The sequence below is a fragment of the Salvelinus alpinus genome, chromosome 28, assembly GCF_045679555.1.
Source record: "Salvelinus alpinus chromosome 28, SLU_Salpinus.1, whole genome shotgun sequence".
Taxonomy (NCBI): domain Eukaryota; kingdom Metazoa; phylum Chordata; class Actinopteri; order Salmoniformes; family Salmonidae; genus Salvelinus; species Salvelinus alpinus.
In genome coordinates, this window is record NC_092113.1 from 22,876,458 (window position 1) to 22,893,190 (window position 16,733).

At 47.9% G+C, this 16,733-nt stretch overlaps 1 protein-coding gene across 4 annotated transcripts in view; it reads left to right on the forward strand.

The window, feature by feature from the left end:
* Positions 1-16,733, forward strand: part of LOC139557431 (signal peptide, CUB and EGF-like domain-containing protein 3) — a 121,257-nt gene that overhangs the window by 45,524 nt on the left and 59,000 nt on the right. For all 4 annotated transcript variants that reach the window (XM_071372227.1, XM_071372228.1, XM_071372230.1 and 1 more), the window contains exon 4: positions 14,029-14,163. In XM_071372227.1, the coding sequence (XP_071228328.1) occupies positions 14,029-14,163 (135 nt within the window). The remainder of the gene's footprint in view (positions 1-14,028; positions 14,164-16,733) is intronic.

Genomic DNA, 16,733 nt, shown 5'->3' on the forward strand with positions numbered 1-16,733 from the left:
TATCATGAGCTGAAATAAAAGATCCCAAAAATGTTCCATACGCACAAAAAGCTTATTTCTCTCAGATTTTGTGCACAAATTTGTTTACATCCCTGTTAGTGAGCATTTCTCCTTTGCCAAGATAATCCATCCAACTCACAGATGTGGCATATCAACAAGCTGATTAAACAGCATCATCATTACCCAGGTGCATCTTGTGCATCTTGCCACTCTAAAATGTACAGTTTTGTCACACACCACAATGCTACAGATGTCTCAAGTTTTGAGGGAGCATGCAATTGGCATGCTGACTGCAGGAATGTCCACCAGAGCTGTTGCCAGAATATTGAATGTTCATTTCTCTACCATAAGCCACCTCCAACCTCGTTTTAGAGAATTTGGCATTATGTCCAACCGGCCTCACAACCTACAGACCACGTGTAACCACGCCAGCCCAGGACTTCCACATCTGGCTTCTACATCTGTGGGATCGTCTAAGGAATGGGGCCCAACCCTGGCTGCGCCCCTGCCCAGTCATGTGAAATCCATAGATTAGGGCCTAATTTATTTATTTCAAATGACTGTTTTCCTTCTCTGAACTGTAACTCAGTAAAATCTTTGAAACTGTTGCATATCGCGTTTATATTTTCGCACACATAAGGTCCCTGAGTAGGAAATGCCTGGTTTCCTTTCAACGGCACATGTGCAAGTCTTAAATATTGAACTTGACATAATTCATGTTGTTGCATGAATGTATCTTCCAGACTGGATGTCTATCATACCTCAAAAAAGGGCTTTGGGGCTGGGATGATGTGTGACTTTTAGACTACTACCACAGATAGAACAATGAGACAGATATTTCACCGGATGCATAAATGTGAAGCATCCGGTTGACGTTTCCAGTCACTACCCAATATGGTGATGAGAGGAAGCCATGTGGCCGGCGGTGGGAGAAGAAGGAGCGAGATGGATTTTGGTCAGCATTCTGCAAAATTTCTCATCAATAAAACATTTGATCTCCATAGAGTTTTCTGTTTCCAAACTAGACTCTGTAACAGAGTGGGTTGCGTTTAGTAGACTTTACCCATTTCCAACGTTTGATTAGGAGAGCAAGGGCCAATTTAGTTGTTGCACACATGCACTTCACAGGGTAGGCATTCCCTAATGGAAATATGCAAATATGCTAGGACAAGCCAATAGGATCTCACTAGCTCATGTTTGACTCTGCCCACTTTCTTGCTCGTTCTGCCCACTATGATTAATTTGCTCCCATTAAAAAGACAGGTTCGGGTCTATCTTGGGTTAGTTATAAAAAATCTTTGCTACTACTGTAGTTCACTTCTGGAAGACGTTTCCTGGTCCCACATAGCAGGTAGACTATCCTCTCACAACTTATTTTTTCCACATGCGAATAAAGCCTCCTGTTTTTTCAACAGGTCAGGGTAGTACTACAACATTGTGCCATTATAATCAGCCCCATGGAGCACACCTTTAACTTAAAAGGTTACAAAATTAAGGGAAAGTCATTCTTCTCAGGTGCTAAACATAGCCACCCTCCCTTTCCTTCTCCCCCTCTATACTTCTCTCCCTCTCTCCACAGTCTCCCACTCCCTTTACCCTCCCTCCCTCCCTCTACCATCTCCCCTCTCCCTCCTCTCCCTCTCCCACAGGCTCCCTCTCCCTGCTCCAAAACCTCAAGTCAAACCTGGCTTCTCCTCAGACAGAAACATGATTTGAACCTCATCATGAAACGTTTATGTTGTTTGTTGCTGTGTGTTGACCATGAATGATAATAACTACTCTGATCTGTCATAGACAGGTTATGTGTTGACCATGAATGAGAATAACTACTCTGATCTGTCATAGACAGGTTATGTGTTGACCATGAATGAGAATAACTACTCTGATCTGTCATAGACAGGTTATGTGTTGATCATGAATGAGAATAACTACTCTGATCTGTCATAGACAGGTTATGTGTTGACCATGAATGAGAATAACTACTCTGATCTGTCATAGACAGGTTATGTGTTGACCATGAATGAGAATAACTACTCTGATCTGTCATAGACAGGTTATGTGTTGACCATGAATGAGAATAACTACTCTGATCTGTCATAGACAGGTTATGTGTTGACCATGAATGAGAATAACTACTCTGATCTGTCATAGACAGGTTATGTGTTGACCATGAATGAGAATAACTACTCTGATCTGTCATAGACAGGTTATGTGTTGACAGATGTCTCTCTCTCTTCTCTGTAAATCATTGTCTCTCTGTATTATTGTCAGTTTACAAAATGCTTAATTGATGTAGGATAGAGTGATTATGGGTTGGTGGTGAATTAAATCAGTGTATTCTTTCTAGCACGCTAACATGAACAGTAGATAAACTATTTGTCAGCACTTAACCTACAACTTTACTTATCAACATCGTATACCTGCTGTGGGCATTAAAAGTCAACAACCACTCATGTATGTTTCTCATGCCCTTAAAGAACTGAAAGTAGCAAAGTGTTATTTATTTGTGTGTGGATCATTTGCTATGCTGTGGATGAGCTCTTCCCTTGCATGCAGTGTCTCTCTCTCTCTTTCCTAACTCAAAACAAGTGTACAGTCTGAGGCAGGGTTATTTTCCAAGTCATTTAGCATGGCCTATTTATTTGTGTGTGGATCATTTGCTATGCTGTGGATGAGCTCTTCCCTTGCATGCAGGTGTGTAACTGGAGTATCTGTGGTTGTATGCCTGCTGCCTCTTCAGGCCAAGCTTCCATCAATCCCTTTGATATATTTCCCTCTGTCTTATCATCCATGCACTTGTTTTATGTGCAGGCAAACACACGCATACACACACACACACAGACAAACACAAACACGCACGCACTCACGTACACAGAGATGTACACACCCTTGCATACACGCACCCTTGCACATACTCACACACACACATAGTTCTGTATTCAATTGTTTGTTTGTGTGTGTGTGTTCATGTGAGGATGACTTGTTATGTGTGTATCATCCTATAAATATTCCTGCCACGGTTCTACTTCAGTGTTCTTCACAGATGACCTGTTGGCCAGCAGGCAGAGAAATCATCCAACTGACCCTGCTTTTCCTGTTTTCTCTCTCTCCCTCCCAGGTCTCTGCAGGTTTTCATGGGTTTAGATGTATAAAATGAATCCTTGTCCTTCTGCATTACACATGGTGTCACTGGTAATATGCCGTAGTTAGTCCCCCCACAGATGTAAATAACAAGTGGATGAATCATCATTGAATCATTTGAATCGTGTGACCTCCCATAGAGACAGTGCAATAACACGTTCAATGAAACAGATGTAACTTTTTTTGCACGCATTCAACGACTAACGAATGTAAAGCATGTAATTAGGGATAAACTATTTTGAGTGGGTAAGGCATGTAATGGTGCTGAAAAGGTTTCTCGTCTCTGAGCGCCACCTATTATTTCTCAGCAATTACCCTGGCCTTGTGGGTTGGATGAGAGTTTGGAAGATTTGGAAAGAAAACCTTATACATCCCCGCTCCAGAATGCTAAGAGATTCATCCTTACCACAGAAACAGGGGAGGAAGAAGCATTGGTGGGGGTTTCATGTTACCCCTCAATTTCCTACAGGTTTAAGTGCTTTTAGACCCCTTCGATAAGATTAGTTCGATTGGCCTGTAACTGGAGTGGCTGTGCAGCTGGTGCCCAAAGGAGATCAGACCTAATTGAGGCTCTGGCTAGTGGGTTGGAGAACAGACTGACACCTGGATAAGACAGGACAGATGTATCACTTTAATCAGTGAGTGATTCACCTGATCTGATCCTCCAAAGTTCACATAGAGCCAAGTCCCTTTCGCTCTTACCAACAGAAAAATCTATTGTTTAACAGCTGACGTTGATGATTCACATGCTTGGGATGGCTTTGATTCCCTCACTCCTCTACTCTCCTGTTGCCCTCTCTCACACAGGCCTAGCCCTCTCCTCTCCTCTCCTCTCCTCTCCTCTCCTCTCCTCTCCTCTCCTCTCCTCTCCTGTTGCCCTCTGTCACACGGTCCTGGCCCCTCCTCTCCTCTCCTGTTGCCCTTTGTCACACGGCCCTGGCCCCTCCTCTCCTCTCCTGTTGCCCTTTGTCACACGGTCCTGGCCTCTCCTCTCCTGTTGCCCTCTGTCACACGGCCCTGGCCCCTCCTCTCCTCTCCTGTTGCCCTCTGTCACACGGCCCTGGCTCCTCCTCTCCTCTCCTGTTGCCCTCTGTCACACGGTCCTGGCCCCTCCTCTCCTCTCCTGTTGCCCTCTGTCACACGGTCCTGGCCCCTCCTCTCCTCTCCTGTTGCCCTCTGGTCACACGGCCCAGGCCCCTCCTCTCCTCTCCTGTTGCCCTCTGTCAGACGGCCCTGGCCCCTCCTCTCCTCTCCTGTTGCCCTCTCTCACACAGGCCTAGCCCTCTCCTCTCCTCTCCTCTCCTCTCCTCTCCTCTCCTCTCCTCTCCTCTCCTCTCCTCTCCTCTCCTCTCCTCTCCTGTTGCCCTCTGTCACACGGTCCTGGCCCCTCCTCTCCTCTCCTGTTGCCCTTTGTCACACGGCCCTGGCCCCTCCTCTCCTCTCCTGTTGCCCTTTGTCACACGGTCCTGGCCTCTCCTCTCCTGTTGCCCTCTGTCACACGGCCCTGGCCCCTCCTCTCCTCTCCTGTTGCCCTCTGTCACACGGCCCTGGCTCCTCCTCTCCTCTCCTGTTGCCCTCTGTCACACGGTCCTGGCCCCTCCTCTCCTCTCCTGTTGCCCTCTGTCACACGGTCCTGGCCCCTCCTCTCCTCTCCTGTTGCCCTCTGGTCAGACGGCCCTGGCCCCTCCTCTCCTCTCCTGTTGCCCTCTCTCACACGGTCCTGGTCTTAGCCAGCAGGGGTTGCTGTGTCTGCTAGTCAGGCCAGGGGCCAGGTTGGGCTAGGCAGGAGTCGCCAACGAGGCGTTCTTCTGGCCCCCACCAACCGGCCAGCACCACATGACTCCTGGTAATTGGCTCGAGCAATGTTAATGATGTTGGGCGGCAGTGGCAGGCGGCAGAGCCCTACACACCTCACAAAGACATTAGGAAGTCAGGAATTCAGGTGGAAGCAATGTGATGTCACAGCACAGTGAATCTGTGCATGTGGAGTAAGATGTCTCTGTGGGTCGCTGTATAATTTACCTCATGGTCCTCTCTGTAGTCACTGATGTCTCGAGATCTCTACGACGAGGCACACTGTAGTGAAGAAGTGAAGCGGAAACAATGTTATTATATTCTTTATGAGCGAAATCACTTTTTTTAAAGGCCTTTACTGAATTACCACCACAAGTTCATAATGATGTTGGGAGAGAAGGACTTTTGATGCTCTTAAAAAGTATTTTTTATTTGAATTCAAGTCAAAACACACATCCACATAACAATCAAAAGCAAATGCATGATGTCCATTGTTCCCCACGAAGATACAAATGTCCCCACACTGATGAGCTATGTGTTTTCTTTAATATGGTTCTCTAGAACCCCACATCCTTCTTATCATTGGTACGGTCCATTGGAATTGCTCAAGTAGGGATATGTGGTGCCAAAAACTGTATCATTAACATCTGTACAAGAACACCCTGATGGATTTATAGCTACCAAACCACAAATCACATCTTTACTAACCTTTGGCCTCGGCAGAAAACCCTGTCTGTCTGTGTTCTCTGGAAGGAAGAAGCACTGCATGGCCGCCCCTGTTCCTAACCTTCCACCACTCCCTCTCCATATCTCTCTCTAAATTCAATTCAAAGGACTTTATTGGCATGGGAAACATATGTTTACATTGCCAAAGCAATTGAAATGGATAAACAAATGTGAAATAAACAAGAAAAAGTGAACAGCAAATATTACACTCACACAAGTTCCAAAAGAATATAGACATTTCAAATGTTATATAATGTCTATATACAGTGTTTTAACGATGTGCAAATAAAGTTTAAAAAAGTAAAATAAATCAACCTTTATATGGGTTGTACTTACAATGGTGTTTGTTCTTCACTGGTTGCCATTTTCTTGGGTCAACAGGTCTCAAATCTTGATGCTGTTATTGCACACTGTGGTATTTCACCCAATAGATATGGGAGTTTATCAAAATTGTTTTTTTTTTCAAATTCATTGTGGATCTGTGTAATCTTAGGGAAATATGTGTCTCTAATATGGTCATACATTTGGCAGGAGGTTAGGAAGTGCAGCTCAGTTTCCACCTCATTTTGTGGGAAGTGTGCACATAGAGTAGCCTGTCTTCTCTTGAGGGCCAGGTCTGCCTACGGCGACCTTTTTTAATCTCTCTCTCTCTCTCTCTCTCTCTCATTGTCCTGTCAGTTGTAGGAGCGGTACCTAGGGTCTCAGACTCACATAACTTGTGTTTAGTTAAGAGAGAACAATATCAATACTATTGCTTATAACACCTTTACTTATGTTAAAGTAACAATATGATTATCCTCAGTCATCTGCTGTCAATGAAAAGCATGAACTACTGTATAGTCAAATTCTATTTCAACCTCAAACCAAAGTTGTCTGCATGAAATGTCCTTATTCTCCTATGTGATAATCCCATTCCCATGGCAACAGCCCTCTGACTAAGTGTTTTCTCCCCAATCTATTGTGACAGCTTTGAGTGATCGCTTGGTTGAGCCTGTACCTCTAATCCCCAGGGATCTTGTTCTAAGGCTGGCTAATCAAACTGCCAGGATTCAGCCTGATGTATTATTGACCAGGGGGCTGATGGGAAAGTCCAGTCATCAGAAAGCCTCATGTTGATTCACTCCATCCTCACTCTTTGAAGCACGCATCCTTTGATGCATCACTTTTAAGTGCTTTTGTTACACTTTAAATGGTAGTGTGACCCCTCACATGACTAGATTTTGACAGATAGTGTTTTATTCTCTTCTGGACATGAGTAGATTACTTTACCCTCACTGTTCCCCTATGGTCATCATGCGGGTCAGTCTGTTGGCTATCTGAGAGGGAGCCCAGATAATGATGCCTTGGTTAACCCCTCTACTCTCCTAGCATGGCCAAGAGGAAAGGCTATCACTCCTCTGGTTTGATCCAGGGGAAATCACAAAGTCTAGGCTCTTAGTAATAAACCTCCCCTCCACCATCTCTCCATTGCAGATGCAGATACCCAGAGCTATCTAGTCAGATACCCTCCCAGTGCAATCAATTTGCTGTTGTTTTTACACACACAGATCAGGTTTGGGCATGGAGGCTTTCCACAGTCCAGGAAGAGGAGATGGAGGGTGGAGTGATGAGTTGCAAGGGAGGAGGAGGATTTGGGTTTGGTGTATTAGCTGGTTCCTGAAGAGGATATCAACACTCTCTTTCCCTCAGGATTGTTCGGCCCCATTCACCATGACATGAACAATTCCAGCTGAGCCGACTGGCAGGGGAAACTCAAGCCTAGGATTGGGCTTTAGGGATGTAAGCATCCAGCAGACAGCCAGCCGTCAGGGCCTCTTGTCTTCTTGGCACCAGCCTGTTCACCCCAAACACACATCCTGGGGTTTGTTTTTAAAATACTTCCAGACTTATTTTGGAGGAACTGAGGAATACCATTTGGTATGACCAAAGCTCATTTTTCATTTATGGGATAACTGAGTGAGACAGTGGGAGTTCAGACACACTGTGTATATTTACCAAAAATCGTTACCTGAGCGACGAGCGCATCGTTGGAGGCTGGGTTTCAATCAAAGCAGCATTAGCTTTGTTTATATCGTGTTAGTATGACAACAAGCTGTTCCACTGAATTCAAATCTAAATACAGCCTAAGCAAAGCCTTGTTTGTTTTTGTGTGTTGTGGTCACGCTAGTCAGGGTTTAAATCATCCTGAGTAAAAGTGACCTGAACGTACAACACTATACATTGGCTTAACCTAAGGAAGTGCATTGACTAAGCAACACAAAGTATCTCTAGTCTAGTAGCACTTCCACTGCTCTGAGTTCAGTTTCTCACCCACCCAGCTAACCGACAGAGAGCATGCGTGTCCTCAGGCAACACATCAACTTATGGATCCTCCTGCTGACATGTGCCTGATTAGTGCTGTGTGTTTGTTTACACGTGGCCAGTGTCTGTGTGCACTGAGTGCTCCTCTCAGAGCGTCTCGGCTCGGTTCAAACCTGGCGCCGTGGTCACCATTCAGTGAAGAGGGTGAAAAGAGTCATGTCATTGAACTCCAGCAGCAATGGAGAGAAAAGAGGAAATAATCTAATCCTGTTTAAAAGAGAAAGGATCTTGTTTTAATTTGGGACTATTCTCCTTCCTTCCTTCCTGCCCTGCCCCCTTCCTTCCTTCCTTCCTTCCTTCCTTCCTTCCTTCCTTCCTTCCTTCCTTCCTTCCTTCCTTCCTTCCTTCCTTCCTTCCTTCCTTCCTTCCTTCCTTCCCTCCCTCCCTCCTAGCTACCGATGCTCAGCGAAGCCAAAGGGATGTTTATCCTCATAATGTCTCCTTCACCTACCAGAGCAGCTCAGGCAGCATGCCTTCAGCCTGGCCCTTACTGCTGCCTTATTAGGTAGCGTGTGTTTCTAAAACCCCTGTAAATGAAAAGCACAAACAGGGTGAATGGCCGGCCTCGGTCTCACCTCCTAATTTCTCTGGGATGTCTGCTCTGGTCTGGACCACAAAGACTTCTGTCTGTCTGCCTGCCTGCCTTCCTGCCTGCCTTCCTGTCTGTCTGTGTCTGTCTGCTGGTTGGGCCTGTTGAAACACAAATCTTGGTCAGCACTGAGGAGGAGATACACATAGTTTTCTATTTTTCTCCTCAAAACTCCGGTGCTGGGTCAGCAATAAATGCCCAGAGAGTCACTGAACCCTTTTAGGAAAAAAGACGAACGCGTCTCCAAAATACGGCTTGAGGAGTTTTTGTAACTCAATCACCATGTTTACACGGCTCCGAAGCTCAGCACAAGGCCAAATGTTATATATACAGTCAAGGCTATCTGAGAAACCAGCGGACATGGCCTCCGCAAACACAACCAATCTCTTAATCTTCCCTTTTTCCCCTCTCCTCCTCGCAGCGAATCGAGGGATAGAATGGAGAGATGTCTCATTTTGCTGAACTGAGGCAGCCCTTTTGACTTCATTAAGACGTTATTCCATCCTCTACAGATATTTTTTTTGTTAACGTTTTAAATCCAAATAAATGAGCACTTCTCCTGGGCATGCCAGAATCCCTTTCCGCTTGGAAATATTTGCTTTGGATGCCAGCCTTGCCCAGCACAAAACACAGGCAATTATTGGAGCTATTTGAACAGGAGAGATCTACTGACAGGCGATGCCTCATTTGGAGGGATGAAGGAATCAGGAAATTAAGCCATCATTATTGCACTGGGGGGTTGGAAAGATATTTTCTCTTTTTGAGGCTGACTGCGTATGTGGTGTGCATTTTTGCATGTGTCATGAGTGTATTTCTGTGTGTGTTTGTGTGTGTGTTTGTGTGTGTGTATGTGTGCGCGCTCGTGTGCACTCATACTTGTGTGTGAGCCCACTTGTGTTGGTGTGTGTATTTGGGCGTATGTTTCATGGGGGTTGGTGTTTGGCTTTACAGTTTATCTGCAAAGGTGCAGCTGCAGGTTCCTTGCAGCTAAGCTGAAAGGTGTTACCGCTGCCACTCTCCCTCTCTCTCACTGTGGAGAAAGACTCTGTCAAGTCAAAGCAGCTGCACTGAGGCTGGGGTGGATTGCAGCTCTGCTTAAATGGAGCACATTTCTCCACTACGAAATGACTCAACTTCTTTAACCTTCATAGACCCTCTAGTCTGTCCTTATAACACTAAGTGTATTTAGCATCTCTTTTCAAGGATGCAGGGACAGACACGTCACCTGGATGGCAGTTGTGCTCAGGTTTTCCCAGTGGGCCTGAGTGACATGAATGACATTGTTTTGAGAGGAGGGAGGCATCGGTGCTGATGGAGTGTGAGAACAGAGGACTAGACTTGTGGTCAGGAGGGTCACATGCCACTAACCCACTTAGCTACCCCAGAGGTTTCTGTCTAGTCAGGTTCCACTTTGACATCCCTCAGGAGTTTGAGGTGTGTGTGTGTGTGTGTGTGTGTGTGTGTGTGTGTGTGTGTGTGTGTGTGTGTGTGTGTGTGTGTGTGTGTGTGTGTGTGTGTGTGTGTGTGTGTGTGTGTGTGTGTGTGTGTGAAAGAGAGAAGGACAGAGTGAAGTTTAATTTCTAACTATGCTGGGCTGAGAATCCCCCAGAAAGGAAACTTCATCCAGAGAAACTTCATCCAGAGGCCTTCTCAGACTGGAAAAATAGGCAGAAAATGAGTTTCACATGGCAGTTTATAAAAAAAAGCCTTGTGTATACAGCAGATGATTGATGTGTCGAGCATGGGGATGGATAGGGTTCCAGGGACAGAGCACAGGTCTCCAGGGGAGGAGGAGGCCTTGAGGCAAGGCACTGTCCGTTAAAAGGGATACTGGGCTGGCTAGTAACATTACTAATATCTAATGACGTAGAGAGGTCTTTCCTTGGGAAAGAGGTCTTCTGACCTCAATGGGACTTCCTGGTTAAATAAAGGTTAAATAAAAATATACTGTATGTAATATTGTATGACACTGTGCAAGACCTTCCATTTTATAAGGTTTTCTAAGATTAGTGGATGGCCCCAAAGGTCCCTAATTTGATACTGTTGAGTATTTTTTCAGCACCATAAAATGGTGGTGTCACGAACGTCGTAAGAAGCGGACCAAAGCGCAGCGTGGTTAGAATACATTCTTCAATATTAAATGAAGACAAAAATGAAGAACACTTGACAAACTATACAAAACAATAAACGGCGAACGTGAAACTAATGAAAACTAGTGCTGACACAAACACTACACATAGACAATAACCCACAATACAAAACAGGCTACCTAAATATGGTTCCCAATTAGAGACAATGCAAAACACCTGTCTCTTATTGAGAACCATATCAGGCCAAACACAGAAATAGACAAACCAGACAAACAACATAGAATGCCCACTCAGATCACACCCTGACCAAACAAAACATCAAACAAACAAAGCAAACTATGGTCAGGGCGTGACAGTACCCCCAACCTCAAGGTGCGGACTCCGGCCGCAAAACCTGAAACCTATAGGGGAGGGTCTGGGTGGGCATCTATCCGCGGTGGCGGCTCTGGCGCTGGACGTGGCCCCCACTCCACCATAGTCAATCCCCGCTTCCGTGGCCTCCTAGGAACGGCGACCCTCCTAAATGACCCCACTCCACTGAGGGGCGCCTCTGGACTGAGGGGCAGCTCCGGACTGAGGGGCAGCTCCGGACTGAGAGGCAGCTCCGGACTGAGGGGTAGCTCATGACTGAGGGGTAGCTCATGACTGAGGGGTAGCTCATGACTGGCGGGCGGCTCTGGCGGCTCCTGACTGGCGGGCGGCTCTGGCGGCTCAGGACAGACGGGCGGCTCTGACGGCTCAGGACAGACGGGCGGCTCAGGCGGCGCTGGACAGACGAGCAGCTCAGACGGCGCTGGACAGACGGGCAGCTCAGACGGCGCTGGACAGACGGGCAGCTCAGACGGCGCTGGACAGACGGGCAGCTCAGACGGCGCTGGACAGACGGGCGGCTCAGACTGCGCTGGGCAGACGGGCAGCTCAGACGGCGCTGGGCAGACGGGCAGCTCAGACGGCGCTGGGCAGACGGGCAGCTCAGACGGCGCTGGGCAGACGGGCAGCTCAGACGGCGCTGGGCAGACGGGCAGCTCAGGCTTGCCGAGGCGCACTGTAGGCCTGGTGCGTGGTGCCGGAACTGGTGGTACCGGGCTGGGGACACGCACCACTGGGCGAGTGCGGGGAGCAGGAACAGGGCATACTGGACCCTGGATACGCACAGGAAGCCTGGTGCGTGGTGTTGGCACTGGTGGTACTGGATAGACCGGACCGTGAAGACGCACTGGAGGTCTCGAGCTAATGGCCTGCACAACCCGTCCTGGGTGGATGGTAACTCTGGCTCGGTACGTGCGGGGCGCAGGCACAGGACGCACTGGGCTGTGCAGACATACGGGAGACACAGTGCGCAACGCCGGAGCAGGATATCCTGGCCCGAGGAGACCCACTGGCTGTCTGGAGAGCAGGGATGGCACCATCTTCCATGGCTGGATCCTCACCCTAGCTCGGCAGATGCGGGGAGCAGGGATGTAGCGCACCGGGCTAAGCACGCGTACTGGAGACACCGTGCGTTCTACCGTATAACACGGTGCCTGACCAGTACGACGCTCTCTCTCTCCATAGTAAGCACGGGAAGTTGGCGCAGGTCTCCTACCTGGCTTCGCCACACTCCCCGTGTGCCTCCACCCAATACATTTTTGGGGCTGCCTCTCGGGCTTCCTACCGCGCCGCCGTGCTCGTTTCGCCAACTCCATTCTTCTGTAACCCTCCTCGCACTGCTCGAGCGAATCCCAGGCGGGCTCCGGCAATCTCACTGGGTCGACCGGCCACCTGTCTATCTCTTCCCAAGTTGTATAGTCCAGATTCTGCTCCCATGTCCAGAAATCCTGACATCGCTGCCTCTCCTGCTCCTGCCCGTTACCACGCTGCTTGGTCCTATTTTGGTGGGTTATTCTGTCACAAACGTCGTAAGAAGCGGACCAAAGCGCAGCGTGGTTAGAATACATTCTTCAATATTTAATGAAGACAAAAATGAAGAAAACTTGACAAACTATACAAAACAATAAACGACGAACGTGAAGCCTTTGAAAACTAGTGCTGACACAAACACTACACATAGACAATAACCCACAATACAAAACAGGCTACCTAAATATGGTTCCCAATCAGAGACAACGCAAAACACCTGTCTCTGATTGAGAACCATATCAGGCCAAACACAGAAATAGACAAACCAGACAAACAACATAGAATGCCCACTCAGATCACACCCTGACCAAACAAAACATCAAACATACAAAGCAAACTATGGTCAGGGCGTGACAGGTGGCTTGATGCTATACATATCAAAGAGCTTACAGCTGGTTGCACTTTGGTCCAATTCCCCATGTAGTTACCTGTGAGCTCTGACGTTTTTAACAAGTTGTTAGTGAATAGATGTTGTCCTGTTACCACTGATTGGGCGTAGTCTCAGAACACTTCTAGTAATATCTTATAGAGAGTAAGAGGCACAATGAAGTCTCAGTGGGATTAAATGCTATCTCAGCACCTACCGTGTTAGAACCTACTCATTAGTCTACGGTGCTATGCCCTGTGGCAAAGCATTGCCCCCGGAGATAACTCTGTACAGACTGCTGCTGTGTGCTGCACTTCACCAGGCTTCAAGTGGCTCACCCCCCTCTCCTCCCCTCTCTACCCCCTACTCCCTCTCCCCTCCCTCCCTCGCCTTCCCCTCCCTTTCTTCTCCCTCTTTTCTCTCCCTCTCCCCTCTCCTCCCGCCTCCCTCCCCCTCTCGTGGCATTCCTTCATTGGAGGGGCTGACAGAGGCTCGTCATCGACAGGTATTCTGCCCCAGGTGGATCAGGTTACCACAGTTGCCAGAGGAGTGTGCTGCTCAGGCTTAGTACTTCACAGTTGGAGGCTTTCAAACTGTGAGCCCTACGCTCCATCTTCTGCCACGCAAGAGAACTGTGAACTGAGACATCAACTCTTCAGACGCCTTTAGACAACCCCCTCCTGGCTTCTCTTGACCATCTCATATCTCCCCTCATGTTGTGACCTCTACAGTCTACCCTGCTGAAACCACCAAACCACTCCCCTGGTGCAATTGCATTAACACGCATGTTATTTTGCTCGTCATTTTCCAGAAATTATAATGAACAACTGTTGTCTCCTGTGTCAACGCTTCCATGACAACAATCTTTCATTTTGTTATGTTGCTGTTACAGTATATCATCATATCTAGTTTAATTCAGTAAAATCTAACTGACTGGGTGCAAAAAAGTAACTGCAGAGTAGATCCCTTACTCCAATTGATCATACTGGTTTATCTCCTCATTCCTGGACCCATTTGTTTTCTATGATTGTAATGATTGTTCACTTCCTGTTTCATTGCAGATGTGGATGAGTGTTCAGAGGGGAATGGTGGATGTCAGCAGATCTGTGTCAACATGATGGGCAGCTACGAGTGCCGCTGCAGAGAAGGATTCTTCCTGAGCGACAACCAGCACACCTGCATCCAAAGGCCTAAAGGTTAGCCTTGCATCCTCAACATGCACACACACGCATACACACACACACATACACACACACACAAGCATTCCAGCGAAGGGACTGCTCCAGATTTATGGTGCAGGAGAGGATACCAGTATGAGCTCATTAGTCCTGCTCTCTGACCTGAAGGTACCTAGTAAACTGCTGGTGTCATGACCTCATTATGGTCCCATTCAGGGGAAGTATCATTTACACTTCAGATGGTGCATTTTCATTAAGCCTTATTTAAGCTTTACTACAAGTGAAAGGCTGTAGGCTGCATCTCAAATTGCACCCTATTCCCTATATAGTGTACTTCTTTTGATCAGGGCCCATAGGGCCCATAGGGCTCTGGTCAAAAGTAGTGCACTATATAGGGAATAGGGTGCCATTTCGGACACATCACTACTGTAGCAATACTGCTGGCCTGCAGGTATGTCTTCTGTGACTGATCTGATATGATAGGGAATCAAACCGGGTCTTTGACAGCAGGATCCGCCCTAACAGGTCTGCCCTGCAGCAAAGGTGAACAAAGGTAACAGTATGAGTGCTTAGAAAACACCTGAGCTGTGAGGAAAGCTCTGTGTTGTTATTTTCTGTCCTTTTCAAATGAGACTGATCTTATCTGGCAGTCTGACAGCTTTTTTGAAACATAACTGCCAGTGGTATGAATGGCCTTGGGGTGGCTGAGAGAAAATAAACTATTAAATGTGTAGCCAGGAGCGGGAACAAGACTTGTTTATGGAGAATTCCTGTGGGATTGGGATGGATGTGTCAGAGAATGGAAGGTGGCGAGCCAATCTTATCAGAGTCGTACATAGACATACCTGTAGAGGAACAACAACAATGACTGCTCCCATTAACTTGACTGATAAGTACATTATCATGCTTTTAGTTTGATTATTTCCACTGAATAAGTCTCGAGATGGAGATGTTTTGTATTTTCATCCACCTGAATAAGGAAGCCCCAAGGTCTCTTTCACAAGGGAAACCTTGAATGCTGTTTTACTCTATTGTTCAGTACCACTAAAACAGAAAAAACTAGCCTCTATGATTTGAATACAACAGTCTCTTGAGGTCTCAGGGAAGGTGAAGTCACAGTGAGGCAGATTATCTACACCTGCAGCCGTTGTCTGCTCTCTGTCAGCTCTCTGTCTGCTCCCAGTCTGCTCTCTGTCAGCTCTCTGTCTGCTCCCAGTCTGCTCTCTGTCTGCTCCCAGTCTGCTCTCTGTCAGCTCTCTGTCTGCTCCCAGTCTGCTCTCTGTCAGCTCTCTGTCTGCTCCCAGTCTGCTCTCTGTCAGCTCTCTGTCTGCTCTCTGTCTGCTCTCTGTCTGCTCCCAGTCTGCTCTCTGTCTGCTCCCAGTCTGCTCTCTGTCAGGTCTCTGTCTGCTCCCAGTCTGCTCTCTGTCTGCTCTCTGTCTGCTCTCTGTCTGCTCCCAGTCTGCTCTCTGTCTGCCCTCAGTCTGCTCTCTGTCTGCTCTCTGTCTGCTCTCTGTCTTCTCTCAGTCTGCTCTCAGTCTGCTCTCTGTCTGCTCTCTGTCTGCTCTCAGTCTGCTCTCTGTCTGCTCTCTGTCTGCTCTCTGTCTGCCTCAGTCTGCTCTCTGTCTGCCTCAGTCTGCTCTCTGTCTTCTCACAGTCTGCTCTCTGTCTTCTCCCAGTCTGCTCTCTGTCTGCTCCCAGTCTGCTCCCAGTCTGCTCCCAGTCTGCTCCCAGTCTGCTCTCTGTCTGCTCTCTGTCTGCTCTCTGTCTGCTCTCAGTCTGCTCTCAGTCTGCTCTCTGTCTGATCTCTGTCTGCTCCCAGTCTGCTCTCTGTCTGCTCTCTGTCTGCCCTCAGTCTGCTCTCTGTCTGCTCTCTGTCTTCTCTCAATCTGCCCTCTGTCAGCTCTCTGTCTGCTCCCAGTCTGCTCTCTGTCTGCTCTCTTTCTGCCCTCAGTCTGCTCTCTGTCTGCTCCCAGTCTGCTCTCTGTCTGCTCTCTGTCTTCTCCCAGTCTGCTCTCAGTCTGCTCTCTGTCTGCTTTCTGTCTGCTCTCTGTCTGCTCTCTTTCTGCCCTCAGTCTGCTCTCTGTCTGCTCCCAGTCTGCTCTCTGTCTGCTCTCTGTCTTCTCCCAGTCTGCTCTCAGTCTGCTCTCTGTCTGCTTTCTGTCTGCTATCTGTCTGCTCCCAGTCTGCTCTCTGTCTTCTCCCAGTCTGCTCTCTGTCTGCTCTCTGTCTGCTCTCTGTCTGCTCCCAGTCTGCTCTCTGTCTTCTCCCAGTCTGCTCCCAGTCTGCTCTCTGTCTGCTTTCTGTCTGCTCTCTGTCTGCTCTCTGTCTGCTCCCAGTCTGCTCTCTGTCTGCTTTCTGTCTGCTTTCTGTCTGCTTTCTGTCTGCTTTCTGTCTGCTCTCTGTCTGCTCTCTGTCTGCTCTCTGTCTTCTCCCAGTCTGCTCTCAGTCTGCTCTCTGTCTGCTCTCTGTCTGCTCCCAGTCTGCTCTCTGTCTTCTCCCAGTCTGCTCCCAGTCTGCTTTCTGTCTGCTCTCTGTCAGCTCCCTGTCTGCTCCCTGTCTGCTCTCTGTCTGCTCTCTGTCTGCTCTCT